This window comes from Montipora capricornis, chromosome 10, assembly GCF_036669925.1.
Source record: "Montipora capricornis isolate CH-2021 chromosome 10, ASM3666992v2, whole genome shotgun sequence".
Classification (NCBI taxonomy): Eukaryota; Metazoa; Cnidaria; class Anthozoa; order Scleractinia; family Acroporidae; genus Montipora; species Montipora capricornis.
The window spans coordinates 49,163,728-49,182,721 of NC_090892.1; the positions used below are offsets into that span (position 1 = coordinate 49,163,728).

Sequence of the window (18,994 nt, forward strand, 5' to 3'; positions counted from 1 at the left end):
GGACTATAGAGTTGGTTTAAATGTCAACTTGTTACTTCCAGGCTTTTATAGCTTGTTAGTTGAAACATGATGTATTAGGGCATAAACAATGCGTCTTTAAGGGTATGCACCCGAAGGCAATCTTTCATGATTACTTGCAAGATAACTGAAGTGCTTTTTGTTTGCATTTTTTATGGACTAATCATGCAACGATAAGGTGTCTTTTGAAAAGTCAGTTCGGATTCATGAGTTGCACACAGAGCAAAACAAAATGTATTTGTCGGCTGGAAGACGCACTAAAGTGGATAAGTTCGTCCAGACCGTATTATGCGTCTTGTGACCTTCTTTATACAAGACGAATTTAACAGGCGCAGAAAAAATGTTTGCCCAACTCGTCTCAGACAAATTATGCGTCTCTAGTATAAGAACGGCCATTCAGTGCTGCTCTGGCGAAATCAAGTCACGTCAATTTAATGAATAAAAGCTTCGGTTTCTCTTATTTCCAAGAAGTTACAGTTGTTCAAAGTCCAGACGCGATCAGCATTGTGCCGTATCCCTTAAGGCTAAATAACGCTCTATAAATTTATTAATTGTTTATTTGTTATTTACTATCCTGCGCCTTCAATTTGATGAAGGGTTTTACACATTTACAAAACAGAGGTGATACCTGCTGGGTGTAATTTTGTGTTTCTTGATCATGGCGCCTTTACATCTCTAACATGCTGTGAGGCGCTTACAGCTGGCAGCTCCTAAAATAGTTTTTCTCAGGCAGTTTCATGGGAAAAGAGTGGATAAAATTTGGCGTCCATGATAATTGAAACAAATCCGAAGTTCAATCAGTCGGGAGCTTTCACTTTAGAGGGAAACGGTTTGGGTGGTCTAGCTCCGGCAGAACTTACGAAAAGTAGGTTTTATACCCGACTTAACCGCTTTCCTGCAGTTCTCTCGTCGAAAACAAGGAGAATGGCGCTAAGATATGAAACAATTTGAGACGAAGAGGTCTGTCATTTCTATCGTCAACTTCAGTCAAACGCATTTGCCATGGAAGTGCGAGAAACATTTTTTTTTGGCTTAAACCCGAAAGGGAAGAAATCACTGGTTTAAGTGTTTCAGCAAAAATGAATCAACGATAACTGGGTTGTATCTAGACTTTCCGCTTTTCCATTTTCTCTTTTAAAAAGGACTGGTGCCTATTTTTACATGTTTAGGGTGGAATAAATGTACCTTTCTCAATCGTCGATTCAAGGAACGCCTTCTGAGCAGGAACATTCAATATTTGCACTGCATTTCAGGTTCACCATATTCAGTTCATTATTGCACTGATAATATGAATGCTAAGGTTTGGGAGGAAAAACCAGAAATGGCCTGGTGCACTAACACTAGCAGGTTATACAGTTAAGAACAACATCGTGACCGCTAAAATCTTAGTCAGCGTACAGGTTTTATCCAATTTTTTCCTTAGTTTGAAACTGGAAGAGAACTATTTGTTCCTGTTCACGACTTCAGTGCATTTACAAACTAATTTGTTGAATTTGATATATTGTCGTTGTCTAACATCCTGATTACATCCGGTTCACTAGCTGCATGACCTTGTTTTTAACCAAGAAAAGCACTGAATAACCGAAATTTCGTCGCATACAATTCTGTTAAAAAAAAACAAAACAAACGATACACAAAAGCTCATCCCGTTAAACTCGGGTTTAAAAGCAGAGGAAGATATCAAGAGGGTTTGTTGTACAAAACTTATGCTGAATCTGTTATGGTGGAGTGGTCAACTAAACTGGGTGTCGCGTGAGGTGATAATTGGACACCCCATTTACCAAGATGATGTCAGACGATCAAAACTGGGACGGAAATCCGCACAGCGGCGTGAATAGCCAACGGTTATTTTCTACCAAATATTTTACCAAAATAATACCTGCTTCTTACTTTAAGAAGCCTAACTCACAGACATTGACAGGATTTTAAAATTTCTCTTAAAAAATTTTCATGTCTCATTAACCCCACGTCATTTTTTTTATTCAGTTAAACAATTGCCTTAGCGCTTAAGCAGAAGACTGAAAGCTTGAGTTTGTTCACTATGATTTAGGAAACTGAAAATTAGAGAGTGGAATCATTTTTTGGGCGGTGGTAGTATACCTCTCAATGAATCATGGATTTCCAAAGTGACCGTTGAGTAGGAATAAGAAGGGAAAGTTTCACTACTTAAACGGAAGCGCTAAAAAATCAAGTTGCATTTTAAGCCGAACAAACTCTGTAAGACGTAAGGGAAGTCACATGAAAGAGTGCATGAAGAGTACATCGTTTTAGTGCTGTCCAAATTATTCACTTGTAAGTGGCGAGTCAGTTATATAAGAGTCATTCGTTGGACTCAGCTGAAGATTACGTTAATCCGGATCTGTCAGAAATTTCTAAGAATGGTGATAATTATGCGAGAAAGTACAGCCGGTCCCAGCAAGAGAGGACATCAAGAACTGATTAGAGGTGTATTTCTATAATGACGGATCAATTTTGGACTGAGGAAACAAGACAAACAAGCAGTTGTACCTGCAATCCCTCAGTTAAGTTTTACTTCGAAATTATATCCTTTTAGGTAATTTAAATGTATTTTTCAATTTCAAAAGGCATTGTCACGCACTTGGCCACTTCGGGTCGAGGGTGTGTAAAGGCCTCAAGCCAAAATAAAAGTAGAATTACATAACAAAGTCGGTTATATCCGCTTCAGTACCGCGCGCTGTAGTCATCTAGTGATTAGTTCTAACATTACACTTTGCAACCAAGTTTGTGGCTCCTGATTCAGCAACTGTTTGCATATTCAAAACCGCTGAGAGCTAGGTAGCCATAACAAACCTGAGCTTTATTGAAAGCTTTCATAAGTTCAGTGTTGCGATGGTTAAGTTTATCCTTGAAAGCTTTAAGACTTAAAAGTCATTGATACTTCCCGACTAACGCTGTCGGGATTGCCCACACACATGCCAAAGCTTCAGCTTCCTACATTTTCAAGTCCCATGTGTGAACGTGCCGCAAGAGCAGGCTGTGGAATGGACTTTGAACTGCCCTCTATCAATTAAGAGCGGAAGATACGACATTGCTGAAAATTGACCGAAATTTCTCCGCTACGTCATGCATATATCCTTAAAGTTGTCTTATGCACTATTTACAAGTGCGAATGGCTTTAACTGAGATGCAAAATCCAAGCTTACTCAAAAAAAGTGCAGATTGCTCTCTTGTTGCAAAGTAAGTAATCACATGAGGGACGCGTGTAAGTGGCTTTAGTTAAAAGAACCTTTCACCCTCAAATAAGCAATCTACCAATCAGATGCGTCTGTATATTAGCAGCACTCAGACATCAATTACTTTAATTGTCTTCGATTCAAGAAACACCTCAGCTGAAACAACGACATCGCTTGACAAAATTTGATGTTCGGTCGAGCAGAAAAGCCGGTTTATTTTTGAACAGTCAGTGACCCAGGACCATCAAATTAATTTTCCCACCGAGGGTGCTGCAAAAATAGTATCATTTGTAACCTTTGAAGAGGATGTTATCGCTAATAAAAGTAAGCATCACAATCTCTCAAGCCTACCGTGAATTATTGATTTTTGCCAAGAGGCCTAAGCTATGCTGCCGTCAAAAAATTGTGAGGTTCACGTCCCGTTTCTGGTTCCCTTTCCGTTGAAAAGGCATTGATAGCACAACACTTACTTCACTTAAGTTGAAAGGGCCTCATTTTCACCGTCGGATGAGAGTGATTAATTTGACTAACAAGATCAGAAAATTGATCAAAAGAATTGCGATACTACGTAATGCCACAATGGTATCGCCGTCTAATAACATCATGCTCTAGAGCACACAAGGAGCACTTGCTCAAAACGTGAACCAATAAATTCCTGTCGTTTTATTGACAGAGAATCAATAGCGTGCTCAGAGCCGATAAACAGATAAGTGTTCAACGAAGTGTGAACAATCCGTCCCCATATTTATACTCAATGCGTTTTCTCTCTGGAGACCATTTGGACCTTGGACACTGCGCGGGAAGGTTTAACCCCAGCGACGATCATTTCCCCATTTCGGTGAAAACGTCAAGAACATGGCCTTTTCCTCCCTTGTTGAAGAAGTATCAACTTTCGGTCAAATTTTACTTGTCTGTTTCCTGATTTGCCTCTTCCTCTCTGGAAAAGCACTGTGGGAGCACTCTTTTTCCAAGTTGCCTCCGGGACCATTTGGCTTGCCAGTAATAGGTGAGAATTTGTGCTTAAAAAATTCAGTGAATTTCGTTGCAGTTATATCTGAGATAACGTTTGACCGAGCCAGAGGAGCACAAGTTTTTAAAAAGTTTTGCCCGTTCAAATGACTGAATCATTTTGCTGGTAGCAAACAGCTCCAAAAGGTCTACTCCTTTGGTTGGATTTCACTTATTTATTTTCATTTCATTCATTTACATCAGTATTTATTTCTCCTGTCTATGAAAGTTATCAGAAATATGCAGTAATCCCAAATAGGGGCAAGCTCTGATCCTCCAAAAGAATTGGGTGACAACTGGACTCGTTTCGCACCTACTGAGACACTTAAGAAACCTCGCCAGAAATTAGTTTGACAAAAATGCAGCGTTGCTTTGTTTTTCCCGCAGGCAAAAATCAAAATTGCGGCAACTTCAGTAAATGACCTCAAATCTGCAAAACAGTCAGTCTTTCTCGCCAAGAAAGGCGCTTTGTACTCCAAAACTGCATAATGAGTGAATAATTATCGGTCCCAGACCTTGCATGACACCAGCGCGTGTTGCGTGCTCTCGGCCGGCGAATTATTACAATAACCGGTTAAAAGCTGCTAAACCCCCATGCCTTGTTCCACAAAACAAATAATTTTTCAGTAAGCCAAAATCAGTAGCTAAATATTTGTAAGGCCAGAGTGTTCATTAAAATTGCCAACTGCCGTCATTTCATGTGAATTTACTCGAGTCCTTGGTTGGCTCCTATCAAAACTGGGTTAATCTATAATGGGCTAAACGGCTGAATTCCGTTTAACCGAAAAGAAAATCTCTGGCTGCCGATAATCTTTTAATATGATCTTCTTGCGTGCCAAGTTACAGAAAAAAAAACTTTTAAGAACTCTAATCATGTTTTTTCTTTTTAACTTAAAATCCAAAGCGCTTTCGGTAAAAACTCGTCACCAAAAAGCGGAAATGAAAAGACAGTTCCGAAAAGAAAACTAGCAAAGATAACTTTGACTAACAACAAGACTGGAATTTCGTTTTGAGAAACTAGACACAATCAAGCAATCAACTAACTTAAAAACTAAAACATTTGGCTTTTTTCCCACAAAAAAAGGTAGTATTGTTCTCGGCCTTTTATCTGTAAGGATAAAGACAAAGTGGACTTTGACACAGTGCATCACTTATACGAACTCTGTCAATCGACAAGGGAATATCTTGAAACATTTCACGTGCACAAATTGTTTTCTTTTATTCTTTACTGGAACGTAAACATATTTGCTTAAAGCCCATTTTCCAGTGGATGAATACGTTGGCCATTGTTCTGATTTGAACTCGACTTGTTATAGCAACTTTCCGAATTAAATACCACACGTCTAACAAGTTTCGGAAACTGGAGTCACCCTGGCTTTATTTCTCCTTTTCTTATCTGGGATTTCCTTCCAATACTGCGAACTCAGCTTGCCGACTTTTAACACTTTTTTGCTCTGTCACTGTAGGTAGGTCGAATCTTAAATGACGTCACCCATCGGTTTCGTTTTGATGACTTCTGACAAGTAAATGTAGCTGCGGTTTTTTTTCTGCCAAGCATACAACAAACTGATGTCTCTATTAGCTTAGCAAATATCACGGAGTTATTCGGCTGTTGGTTGGGAATATTCTAGAACAGGTCACTCAAATGTAGGTTTCTGTGATAACCACGGTTCACTGACAAAATGAAACTGTTCCAAATCGAACATTAAGTTGCGCGGAAAAAGTTACATAAACCCAAACAGTTATGATTGCAGCTGTAACTCTTTTACAACCTCAGCCCCCACATCCTCTCATTTAGAGTACTAAGCCAAGACCAAATCGGCAGAAAAATTGATTTAAGCATTAAAGTATCCCAACCAACCAAGAGCAAAGATTGTCCCGCAAAGAGCTTGAACTAAAAGTTCAAATGTAAACGTACGCCGACTGAAAATGAACGCGAACTGAAATAAAACGTAAAAACTGACGAGCCGATAGACGAGAAAGAAGATGATCGGCAGGGGTACTCTGCCATCGGCTCAAGTGCTACGAAATTTTGTCCTCGAAGGCTAAAATGAGAACTAGCAATATCAGTGTTCTCTTATTTCTCGCTTATTTGCGTATGATAAAATGAACTTCTAACAAAGAAAGAATTGAAATAATACGGTGTAATGACAATAATTTATTAATATTGCACGAGCCGCCTCTTTCCTCTCTTTCTACCACGTGCGATCACGTGCCGTTATCACCCCTTCGCTCTGAAAATCGAAACAGAGAAAGTTCATTATTTCTCAAACGACAATCGAGTTGAATAAACGGCTATCCTCTGACCGAACCTGAAGTAACTTAAGAAAGGTCAAAATAGGAATTGTTTATGTCATTCGAGCTTATTTTCAGCAACGCAAATTTATACTATGAGAACGACACGTGGAGGTATGCATTTCGAGACGAAGGAATCACTAGGATCATAGTTCTAGGATACTTTTCGGTCCTAATTATTCTCCCACAGATATGAAATGGCCTTAGCCCGAACAATCTTTGAGTGAAATGTCGTAATCCAACAAGAATGAACTTAAAATATTTTTTTGTAGGGCGTGCATGACTCGACCATGAAATCTGTCACACCTACAGATATCCTTAGCCTTCGTTTTTTTTCTACCGACACGTACAATCGTTTTGTATGCTGAAACAATCCAATAGTCCTTAATCAAGCATTGAAGTACATGGCTTATCTATGAGTACATAATGGCCACATTTTCACGCTTCACGCCCTTTGTTAGGCTTTCAGCACGAACGCGTGACTTTTGCCAGTGTCCACACTCGAAGATTGGGTATTCAGCATTAAAAGAAAAGCAATTATAGCTAGATACAATGGGTGGTGTTTCATCTTTAATAGAATGATATTTTATCCTGACACATCTCATCTATTGCTTTGGGCCTAAACGCGTGACTTTTGCCATCCCCCATACTGACTCGTTCCCAATTAAGGGGTCGGATATTTTGTGGCAGACCATGGGGTTTTTCAGTCATGTAAGACGGTTTTACGTTAAATCGACAACGACAAAAATGGCACTATTCTCCCAATAGGGCGTGCTTCTCTAAAATTCTAAACGGTACTCTTTTTATTCATAGGTTCATGTTTTCGCCTGGGCCAGAACCCCCATCTTGATTTCACCAAAATGGCAAAGAAGTACGGTGACGTCTTTAGTCTGATGCTCGGAAATCGTTTGGTTGTGGTGGTGAATGGTGTAAATGCTATCCAAGAGACCATCATCAAGCAGTCCACTGCTTTTGCTGGGCGCCCACGGCTCCACACCTTCCAGATTGCCAATCCTCTTGGAAGCAGCCTTTCTCTTTCTGATTATTCTCCTCAATATAGACTAACTCGCAAGATCGGGGTCAGTGCTATCGTTAACTTCGTCAAGAACAAAGATGCATTAGAAGAAAAACTGTTGAATGAATCGCAGCGCTTGGTTCAATGCTTCAAGCAATATAAGGGAAAACCCGTTGATGCTCTGATAACTCTGAAATGTGCCACAGCTAACCTCATCCTTAATGCACTCTTTGGAGTAGAGCGTTCATACGACGATGAAGGACTTGTACATATGCTCAAAATCGCAGATAATTTTCGGAAGTCGGTGCATGGTAGTAACATGGTTGATTTCCTGCCACTGCTAAAGTACCTTCCGAATAAAGCGCTTTCAGATCTTTGCAGGACGATGGAGACTATTTTGGGTGCCGTCGCGAAGATGTTTGAGAAGAATAGAGAAACCTACGTTGGAGGAAAAGTCCGCAACATTGCTGACAGTGTAATTAACGCGATTGAGAGAGAAACGGAGAAAGAAAAGGAAGATCGCTCACCAGGGGAGGACACCTTATGCATGGCTCCAGTGCTCAGTGACGAACAAATTGTCCCAGTCTTAGGAGATCTGTTTGGTGCCGGATTTGAAACCTCCTCAATAACATTGTATTGGGCCATAGCATACCTCATAAAATATCCCGGGATCCAGCGACAGTTGCATGAAGAATTAGACCGAGTGATTGGTCGGGAAAGATTGCCAACTCTGCAAGACATAGAGTCACTTCCCCTTCTGCAAGCTTCAGTCCTTGAATTATTAAGGACAACCAGTGTCGCCCCCCTGTCTCTACCTCGATCCACCACCTCTGAAACGAACATAGGTGATTTCACAATTCCAAAAGACACTGTGGTCTTCATCAATCTGTGGTCAGTGCATCGTGATCCCGACACCTGGAAAGACCCGGATGTATTTGACCCATCTCGTTTTCTGGATGGTCAAGGTCAGCTGATTGATCCAAAGTTCTTCGTTGCCTTCCTTCCATTCTCCGGAGGTCGCCGTAAGTGTCCTGGAGAGCCCCTGGTGATGAAATCAGTTTGTGTCTTCCTCGCAGTGCTTCTTCACAGCTTCCATTTTACACAGGATGGGTTACCAACTGAATATCAAGGAATTAACCTTGAAGGACAGTATGGCCTCACTCTGATGCCAGAGACATTTTACGTTAAAATTGAAGAACGCTTTTAATATGTCAAGGAACTTCACTTCTCAAGGGTAAAAAATCAGAGTATTTTCATATGTATAGAACGTTTTACAAGTATCATATTTCTGCTGGAGTGGCTTCTTCAGCATACTTTGTATAAGTGTTGCATAACCTTCTATGCTATGTAGGTTTGAAGATACGCAAGTACCATTAATTAATTATAATCAGTGAGAATTGGAATGCGTAAACTAATATAACGAAGGATTCCGCATTTGGTTTCATAACTTTCCGAAAAACTGTATATCTACTAAGATTATTCGGTTATTAAATCTTTTTGTACTTATTTAGGCGTCTCCAAGTTTCTTCGGTGGTTAGCACAGGATAAAGGAACCCCAAGATTCACTCGAAACGTAAACTTTCCCTGCATGTCCTTTCTGACCAATTGACTTCACTTCTCGGTCTCCTCGGACAAAGTACGACAGTTAAAGATTAAGTTTAAGTTTAAGCTTTATTCACTACATAAACTATAGTATTTTGAGCACGTAAAACCGGAAATACTTCATGAGGGGACCTCATGGACAAGAAATCTCGAAACTTATGCTACGATGACCACTCCATGCATCGCTGTGTTCCTGTAAAGACAGTTTCATATACCTCTAAACAGTTTAAAGCTGGGAGTTCAATGCGTGTTTTTATGGTAGAAAGGTCTAGAGCTCACAATAGCATTCGCGATGGTATTACATTTTCTCAATTTACCGCCTCTCATCGAAAAAAAATCCACAAAATAACCACAGAATTGTATGGTCTCGATTTCTGCTTCCGACCCTACGGTGCAGGCCGGTGTGAGGGTAACTAGGATAGGATCGCTAGAGCTGATACATCACTGACGGGAATTCATGCGCCTGTTTCAGATCGTCAGTGCTGGTTAGCATTTCGGAAAAAAGGAACACATTTTGATATATGTTAATATCCAGCAAATAAAGTTATCTAAGCTTTGAATAGATGACCCATGACCGTTCTATCTTGCCGGATATTGTCTTCAATTGAGACTGAAAGTAAACGCAAAATCGAGTAGTTCTAGTTTATGGCAAGAACACTTTCTTGGCTGAGTAGCCACACAATATAATGATTGCAATCTGGGCACTTGAGTTGCGTTGACTGTCTTTCGGGTCCATTTTTGGAAGCTTTGGAAATTTTGAAATATGTTATGGCAGACATCCTATGAAAATTAAGAGTGGACGAGTGGGATTTATTCAAGCACTCTCACTAAGTTTAAGGATCTTTCAAGAGTCTGATCAAGTGCTGCACTGTCGCGCTTTAAGTACTTTTTCATTAGGAAATGGCATTCAGTTACACTCAGCTGAGGCGATTCACTTGGGCGGTGCACTTCGTATAAATTCCCAGAGCCTTCGTGGAACCAAAGAAAGTTGCGTACATGAACTGATAACCTTTACAGATCTTCGCACCATGCCACCAATTTAATGTCATTCCTATTCGAGGCAGCAATAAAAGAAATTAGATACTGAGTTGAAAGCAAAACATTGCGGCTTATCGAGCATTTGGCTTTATCTCCCAAAACAATTTGTGCTTATCAAGTAAGTTGATAAAGGCAAATCTGATTCACCATAAAATAAATTTGTGAGCTGAAGTTTCGAGCGTCGGCCTTTCGTTAGAGCGAATTCGTTGTGACGAAGGGATCTAAAGGGCTCTCTGGTTCTATTCCAGCAGTCAAAGGCCACAGATAACCCTGGCTCATGCACCATTGAGTCTCCATTAGTTCCTGTCTCCATTAGCTAAGACTATAAGTGCGGTGGGTTCAAATCCCATCTGGGACTCGGATTTTCTGTGTCTTTCATAGTAACTGTTGATGTAACTATCACAGCTTGATTTGTGGGTCGAACGAAATCCGTGTTTTGGAAGGAGAGCAAAAGGCGGTCAGCGTAGGAGGTTATAATTAAACTGTGCTTGATCGCAAGGCAGTGAAACTCTATGACCTCCGTCAAACTTCTTTTGGCATTCAGGACGAAACTCACAGCGGTATCTTGTTATATCCACTCAAATAAAAGGGGAAAATTTGCTCTAAAACCTATGAAAAACGCCCAAATCAAAACATAGCATTTCGTTCCTTAGCCACAAAAGAAGAGCTGAAAGCAAATAAAACATAAACAAACCAATTATGAAGTTTTTCAAAGCTTTTTGTAAACGCAAAGGCAGTCAAGGGTGTCGTCAAACTAAATGATGAAAAATGCCTTTCCTCATCTCAATAAAAATGCCACAAAACTCTTAAGTAGAAAAGTTTGCATGACTTCAATCACGGAGTAGTAGTAAAAAAGGGAGTGCTTGAGCCAAGATACTGGGGCTACTATATATGACTAATAAGATCATTCCTGGGTGTATCTTAAATTGGAAGTAGTCAAAGCCATTCCCATATTAAGCAGAAGTAAAGAAAGGTAACTGGAGCAATATTTTCGCACAACCGTGCCATGATCACGATTTTTTTTGAGTGACTGTAATAAATTAGAGATTACACGCATCGGTTAGAGCACGTGTATCAATGAGTCCGATAATCCGACCGTAGCTTTGAACGATGGCATTAGTCTACCAGTCCGAATAAAATTGAAAACTGTTTTTTTTCATTGCTTTTTCATTCTCTGTAACACATGATTACTATCGCGGGGAAATTTAAACTCTTGGCATTTTGTATATATAATTTTTATTCTCATATATACGTAGTTGTTAGGGTTTTTTTTTTCATAGTTTTAATACATTTTCGTAATATTGTAACGCGCCTAGAACAGTTAATGATATAGACGCTATATAAATAAAGTTTATTATTATTATTATTATTATTATTATTATTATTATTATTATTATTATTGTAAGACACCTGGGGACTTAGTTTGTGTCATATGGAGTGTCTTTCTCCAATAAAGAGAGTAACATTTCTCAAAAACCAATTGTCTTCACCTGAACTTGGGATCAAGAAAAACTCTAAGGTCATGATAATTTGCTACGCAAATTGCTGAAAAAACGGAAAAAAAACGGAACTAGTAATTATTTGTTATGGCCCTATTGCATGACTTCAGCCGACCAAAATTATTACAATAAAGAACAGCGTAGTTTGTTATGACGCCGTTTCTCCGGGCAGAAATAGGTTATGTAATATTTTGCTAAAGGCACGTTTGCCGGCTGATATTTGATAGTGCACAATTATCTTTTTGAAAGTCTCACATATTTGTCTCTGGAAATACCTATTCAATCTGGTAACTTTCAGTTTGTCAACTTCGACTGATCACGATCGAACCAAATGGTCGTGTACTATACTGAGTTAGTTATTTTCAAGAAACAAGAATAAATGCCCTCATTGCCCCAATATTTTTCTCTTTCTAACAGGTAAAATTGGGAAAATTACTTATAAGTCATCGTTTAAACTCCTGTTTTTGTTCTGCCAATTCTGTCAAGTGAATTTTGAGCGGAATACGCCAAATTGAACGCTCGTTTCATTAAGAAATCAGCGGTCACACAGCTCTTCAATTACATTGATTATGAACTTAACCGGTCTTAACCTGGCAACGAAAACAAAGAAGAATTTTTGTATTCCCAACAGCAGCAAAATGTGTTGAGAGTTAAATCAGAATTATTGCCGAAGGGACAAATCAAAACTGACCACAAGCGAACTCTCGTCATTTCCTGAAGTCAATTCTATTATTGGTCCTCGACTCACAAAACAGACGCGGCCTGATTTTCACTTCGACGGATGAAAAAAACCCACATTGTTCTCTTAAGCCGGTTTTACAACCCTAGAATTTTATTTCTTTATTTGCCAAATGATCCCCTCCTTTGTCTTGAATCCTTTATTCCTCTACACAAAAGAAAGTTCATGGACTTTGGCATTGTATTTTAATACCAAAAGAAATTAATTCACTGAACAAGGAAACATTCGACATTGCACGTGAACAAACGGACATGTTTTGATAGTTTCGTTGAACAAAAGCTGAAAAGGATGTTTACTTTAAGTCTTATGGGCTTTTTCAACAAAGAACAACTCTGTGATTTTAATTTCATATCTAGCAGTCTAGTCATGTACTCAATTTGTCTCGCTTTAAATAAATCGAAAAATCCTGATGACGGAAATTTGCTTTGTCATATCGTCAGTCTTCAGGTAAAAGTTCTAAAAATTCTGTCTCTTTAAACATAACGATTTTAGCTCACGAAAACAGTACCACGAAAGAGGATATTAGTCAGTTAAAGTTTGCGAATTGGGTTGATCAGCTATTTCTTCATCTTTTGCCAAGGACAGCGAAGGAAAGCGATAAATCATGATTTGAGCGGTTAATGATTGGCTTTAAATTTTGATCACGTGATCAGTTAAAATTCACCAACTCTGAAGCGCTCGAGTGCCGGAGATCAAAATTTTGGAAAAAAAACATCTGCAGTGCAGGCCTAATATGCTCAACTCTTTACTGACGCATAAACCTGTCGCCCATGACGGTTAAAACTCGAGCTTTTCCAATAGAGGGCTCTGAAATTGATTTTTGTATCAGACGCGTGTTGGGCCAGGATTTTGAATAATCGACTACTTTTGTGAATAGGTAATCAGAGTGAGTTGAAAAATAGCATTAATGTTTTAAAATGCAAGATTGAATCTCTCTGAAAGATCTGTATTCCCGCAAGCTTACGAAATGTTTACCAAGGCCTAATTGTGCTCCGCAATGGGCGCATGAAGATGTTGGGATGTATGCCCAGTATAATCTGCGTTACACAGATCACATGAAGATGAGTACACATCACACTGCTGATTAAAAATGCTCAGGTTTTTTTCATCCGGCTAAGGTCATGCTCAATTTTATTTTATTTTTGTTAGGAAAACTAGGTTGCGGAGAGAGGTAGATCTTGTGGCTCAGATCGCGCATCTGCCTACGAACTACGAACAGTTAGCTGATCTTTGAAAGGTTTCACTATTCTGAATGCACTGCTATCACGGTATAAAATCTTTCATACAGCTTAATATGCCCACAGGCCTTCGTTGACCCTCTTAACTCAAAAGTGCCGAGAGAAATTTGATTGCCCCTTAAGAGTGGTTTTCATGAAAGACCTCAAGCCAATTTAAATACGCGGATTGCCTCCATTTGAATAGAGCTAAGCTTTTTGTTTTGATAAAATTTGTACACCTCTCACACTTTTAATGAACTATTGTTTCTATCTTGTCCTTACAAGATCTTCAGTATTGCTTCATCTCTTGATTTGATAATGGCGTTCGAGAATTCACCTCTAATTTTTTAGAACTTACTCCTTAAATTGCGGATTTTAAACAATATTTTATCTCAAATTTTATAGTGAAATACCGTTTACACAGTGATTCCGCAAAGGTATTTACCATAAAATCCTCTCCCAAAAGTTGCCTCTGTTCTCGAATAGGAAAATTTGGTTTTATCAAAACGCGTTGACGAAGGTCGAATTACCACCGTCAACGATTTGGAAATCGTTCACGGTGGTAATTCGACCTTTATCTACACGTTTGATAAAATAAAATATTCTAGTTTCACTCTCCCACCGACTCAGCTCCACAGTTTCTCAGAAACTAGAAATTTGTTTTATGCTCGAATAGACAGATTCCGACGATTTCTAGTCCGTTTCAGCCTGTAAGTGGGCGTTTAGTTTAGTTTTAGGTTAGTCATTCAACCAGAGATCAGTGATTTTTTTCTATTCACGTTACTTTCAGCACCATTTTTCCTTCACAGTACGTTTTGAAATCCACTTGGTGTCAACTGGGTTAAAATCCTTCCCTCCGCCCTACCCCGATCAAAACAACGGGTTCTTGATTAACACCTGTGTTAATTACTGTGATTTAATTGCTTCATTCTTGCGATCAGAAGAATACCATTACTCAGAGTTGGTTTTAGAGAAACTAGGAAGTACGTGTAATTATTTCGAAATAAACAACGTTTTAGGTTCAAGTGATGGATACTGCGACCCCCATGCAGGCGTTAGTTTAGGGCTTAGAAGTTTATTTTCAACCAAATCCTCCGTTGCGAAAACTATTAGTCGCATAAACTTTTAGTTTCACGAATTTCCCAAGGTTACAAGATTGCAATAAAAAACGCCCTCACCAGATAAAAGCTGTGACAGGAATAACCCACAATTAATTCAAACACATGCAGTAAGCGGGCACTAACCACGCGATATCATTCACAGGTAATGACCCTATTTTCATGGCTCACGCCCTTCCTTAGGCTTTTAGCACGAACGCGTGACTTCTGCCCAGCAGAACAAACCATAGATATTTCCGACTCCAGAGGGCCGATTCATCACTATTATTATTATTATTATTATTATTATTATTATTATTATTATTTTTATTATTATTATTATTACAAAGAAGAAAATCAGTAATAAAACACGTATTGCGAGTACATGAAATTTGGATGAAGTGCTTCTGTGGTTCAAGAATGAGAAGCTGAGAATCTTCCCTGGTAGTAAAGCCAAGCAAACGCTATATCTCGAGGTGAAGAGTTCGATTGCCTTCTAAGACTTGCTTTTATACAGGCTTCCGTCTTTGCAAATGCTCAACTTAACAGGAAATTGTATTCTAAAATGGCGAGGATTAAGGAAGCCACAGTCGATCCAGCCCGGGTGAAATGAAGGATGACACTTGGTAGGTCTTGGTATTCATTGCAAACCGCGGATTGGACTGACTTATAAAGACTTTGACATTATAGCCGTTTGAAGGTGAACTCTTAGGTCAGGTCTACAACACAACATAAGCTCGTCTCGTCGAAAGTTGGAAGTATAGCTTTTGATGGGTGCACAGTGCACTTTTGATGACTTAGTAATTGAACTTGCATGGGCATACTGGATTTACAAGAACCAAGAATAGCTTACCAAAGAATGAATAAAACTAAGATTTACGCCCTAAATAGATAGTCCCTTTATTTTCTAACTGATGTGTTGAGGAAGTTGAGAAACCTCAACACACATCTGACCATTCGATTCTGTGACCGTTTTACTCAGCTTCCTATTCGTGATGCAATTCTGGGAAGATACTTAAATTTATTAGCGATAATTTAGGGAGATCACTAAAGCAACGAATGTTCTAAGTTACGATTATAAATACCAAGCATTGCATATGGGAAAATAACTGGAGATAGAAGCTTTTGTCTTTAACGGAGTCATAATCTTGGAGAAAGTTCACATATTCCACCACTACAAAAATTAAGAGAGAAATATATATAACATCAGTACCCATATTCATCAACTAAATACACTATTAAGCGTTATTTTAGCGCTTTTAGATTAAAAGCGTAGCCTTGTTAACTAGGAGATGGGAATTGTAAAAGGACCTTTGAGAATTAAGCTTAATTTCCCGCCAGTACTCAGAAACAAAGCTTCCAGAATTAGGCAATACTTCAGTTAGGCTCGATTGCCAAGGGAAAACTGAGGAAGAACGAAAGATCACACAATCCCATCCCATGGGAGTGTATTTGGCCAATTTCTTGGCTGGCTGAACTCAATGAAAATACGCAAGATGCCTGAAGGGAGGAAGTGTTTTGAACAGAAATATTGGCTTCGTGCTGTAAAAGAGAACATCATGATAGCCTCCATCATTGTCTCGGAATCGATTCTCGCACTCGATGCATATTCCACGTATTCAGGTTTACCTCCCCTCAAAACCTAATGTTTCGAGATTCCAATTTGACTTGGAACGCAGGTGTCATTCCGATCGAGCAGAAAGATAGAAACTTTTTATGCAGCTGAAAGTCACAAAACTGTAACGGTTATTGTCTTACTCCAAATCAAAATATTATTCTTGTGTTGCATTGGACCCGTACTCCTTTAGTAAAAATATATTTGTATGTGAAAGAGAAAGCACGACAGGTCGCTTAAATCTTGCATCTTGCATGGGCCGAACATTTGCATTTCACAGAAGTTCTAGAAAGCCATGAACAACCAAACAAAATAAGTAAACATGCTTACTCTTCCATCAAGCATGGTCTTTTGATAGTACGTTGATTTTCACCTGAACTTTTATTTGTGAACAGAATGTTAGATCGGTCAGGTTGTACAAGTCGGCCGGTTAACTTCCAAACGCTGCGCAAAATAATGAGTCCGCGAACGATCTGGGACGTGGTTACCACTTAGTGCTTGCTTTGGCTATGTCACGCAAACTCGTGTAATTTCATAACACCCAAAATGCCCAGAAAGTAGAATGAAACATTGCAATAACCACTTAAAACTGTTGAACAACATAAACAAAATACAGCAAAAGGAAAGAGAAACATTGATGGACACAAATGGACAAGATTGAAACGGATTGCATTTGTCTTGGAAAATGTCGGCCCGACGTTTTTCAAGTTTATGGCAAATCGCCTGGATAAAGATCCTTTTTGCTCAGAACCATCTTGTGATGTAACGATAATTTCATCAGTAAAGGAATTCCACATTACCGTTTTCCGTTTTTGAGTTTTAAACTCGTGCTTGACTAATGATTTCCCCTAAACACCCGAAAATACCGTACCTCCCCCCCCCCTCCACCTTCCTTTAATAGACATAATCAGGAGCCCATGACTAGGAGCCTACAGCTCCAATACTAGGTCTATGTAACGGCATTTTCACAGATCATGCTATTTTTAGACGAGTCCTCAAATACGATTGCCAATCCTCATTCCCATGTGGATTAATTTCTCATGCAAGACTTGTGATTGGCTGGAAAGGTCCGGTTTCGCGGGAAAATCAAACTATAAATAACTTGGTCTGTAAAAACGCCGTTTCATAGATGCAATGAAGTTGTAAGCTTCTAGTCATGGGCTCCTGACATAATGCAGGAGTTTCAACACCCATGCAGGTGATAAATGTCATAGAAGAGCGGAGCAAAGCCCTATTTGTGTCCAGCTGCCCATTCAATTTCTCGTCAAAGGTCCCAAAAACTGAAGCAATTAAAGAAATGTACTGAGCTGTGCTTGTTTCAAAAACCCGGTTTTATAACATCCTTTCCGAAGGTAACAACTTAAGAGCAGCTTTCTTTCTTTAAGATATTAGGAGATAATTGCGGAACGCGAAACGTTTCGGGACTTAAGATAAAGGAGCTGCTGGCCACAATACAGATATAGAGAACTCTGTGCCCTTCTCTCTTCGAATAGTTTATGGGATGAGGCGGGGAAAAGCAAAAGAATGAACAAAATTTGAATAAACAGTTTCGCTGGAATGGAGTCATTTTGAGTGTTCAGAGTCGGTCCCTTTTTCCTTATTAAAAGCATCTCATAAATAAGGCACTCAAACTTTCCGCGGCGTTTCTTTCATTGCTCGTGAAGATTGTTGGATATTTGGTTGTGTTTGTACTTCAGGTGCTTACCGATGACAGAATATTAATGCTCCGCCGACTCCGTGCGCAGGCAACTAAGCGACCTTGGAAAGAAAATCGATCGTGTATTACAATTAACCACTTTTCACAAGTAGGAAAATCTCTGAAGTTTTTAAAGTTAAGGAAACAAAGCCCTCACTTGTAAGCCAACAATGCGTTGTGCATGAATTTCAATGTAATTCGTGTGATTCCAATTATATAGGCTACACCAGCCGTCATCTGCACCTGCGCATTTAGGAGCATAAACATTATGTCATCGGTAAACACCTGGGGCCAGTTGCTCGAAGACTGCTTAGCGCTAACCGTTGGTTAAGAGGTTATCGACGGGGGACTGGGACGAGTGTAATGGCGGATGGACGCGTGTGTATAGCTCCGTGATGCGAACTTTTGGGGAAGCCATATTAGATGTCTAAAAGAAGCGCAAGACAAGCTAGGACATCAAGCTCGTCCTCTCATTCACTACCATCGCCTAAAAGAAATCGCGCCCGTTTTAGTAGTAAGGAAATGGAAGCAAATGAGGAAAATGTATCGCTTAAACAAATTTTGGACAAACTTGCATGCATGGAAGATAGAATTGAAGAGCACTTCGGAAGTTTGAAATCCGAAATATCTCGCCTCAGTGCCGAATTCAAAGAGGAGGTCGAAAATATCAAAACCAATTTGAAAGAGGTAGAAAAATCCCTTCAGTCTGCGTGGGACAGTATTAACGATCTAGAAGCAGATGCCAAAACTCACAGCGACTTCAAGAAAGCAAGTCAGCAAACACTAGATTCACACCTCCAACAAATTAATTTACTGAAAACAAGTAGTGGTAACGCCGCTTATCAAAACCAGCAAAAAGAAATTCGAGCCTTACAAGCAAGCTTGGCGCAGGAAAGGGAGAAAATCATCGCATTAGAAAATTACTCAAGAAGGGATAATCTTCGCTTCGGAAAGAAGAGAC

The 18,994-nt window shown here is 39.4% G+C and overlaps 1 protein-coding gene and 1 long non-coding RNA gene across 2 annotated transcripts in view; one reads left to right on the plus strand and one right to left on the minus strand.

Annotated features, from left to right (window-relative positions):
• The first annotated feature begins 3,950 nt into the window (after window positions 1-3,950).
• On the plus strand, window positions 3,951-9,034 carry LOC138020014 (cytochrome P450 1A1-like). The gene is made up of 2 exons (XM_068867000.1): window positions 3,951-4,218; window positions 7,329-9,034. The coding sequence occupies exons 1-2, from the start codon at window positions 4,068-4,070 to the stop codon at window positions 8,735-8,737; spliced, it is 1,560 nt and encodes a 519-aa protein (XP_068723101.1). The 5' UTR covers window positions 3,951-4,067; the 3' UTR covers window positions 8,738-9,034.
• A 6,582-nt stretch (window positions 9,035-15,616) lies between these two features.
• The window catches only part of LOC138022149 (uncharacterized), a 10,867-nt gene continuing 7,489 nt past the window's right edge, over window positions 15,617-18,994 (minus strand). The window contains exon 3 of the long non-coding RNA XR_011126526.1: window positions 15,617-15,896. This is a non-coding gene — a long non-coding RNA (uncharacterized lncRNA). The remainder of the gene's footprint in view (window positions 15,897-18,994) is intronic.

Excerpts from the sequence above, each read along its gene's own strand:
- LOC138020014 (XM_068867000.1), top strand. The coding sequence starts at position 4,068 with ATGGCCTTTTCCTCCCTTGTTGAAGAAGTATCAACTTTCGGTCAAATT. Across the intron at positions 4,219-7,328 it reads ATTTGGCTTGCCAGTAATAG|GTTCATGTTTTCGCCTGGGC; the intron begins GTGAGAATTTGT and ends TTTTATTCATAG.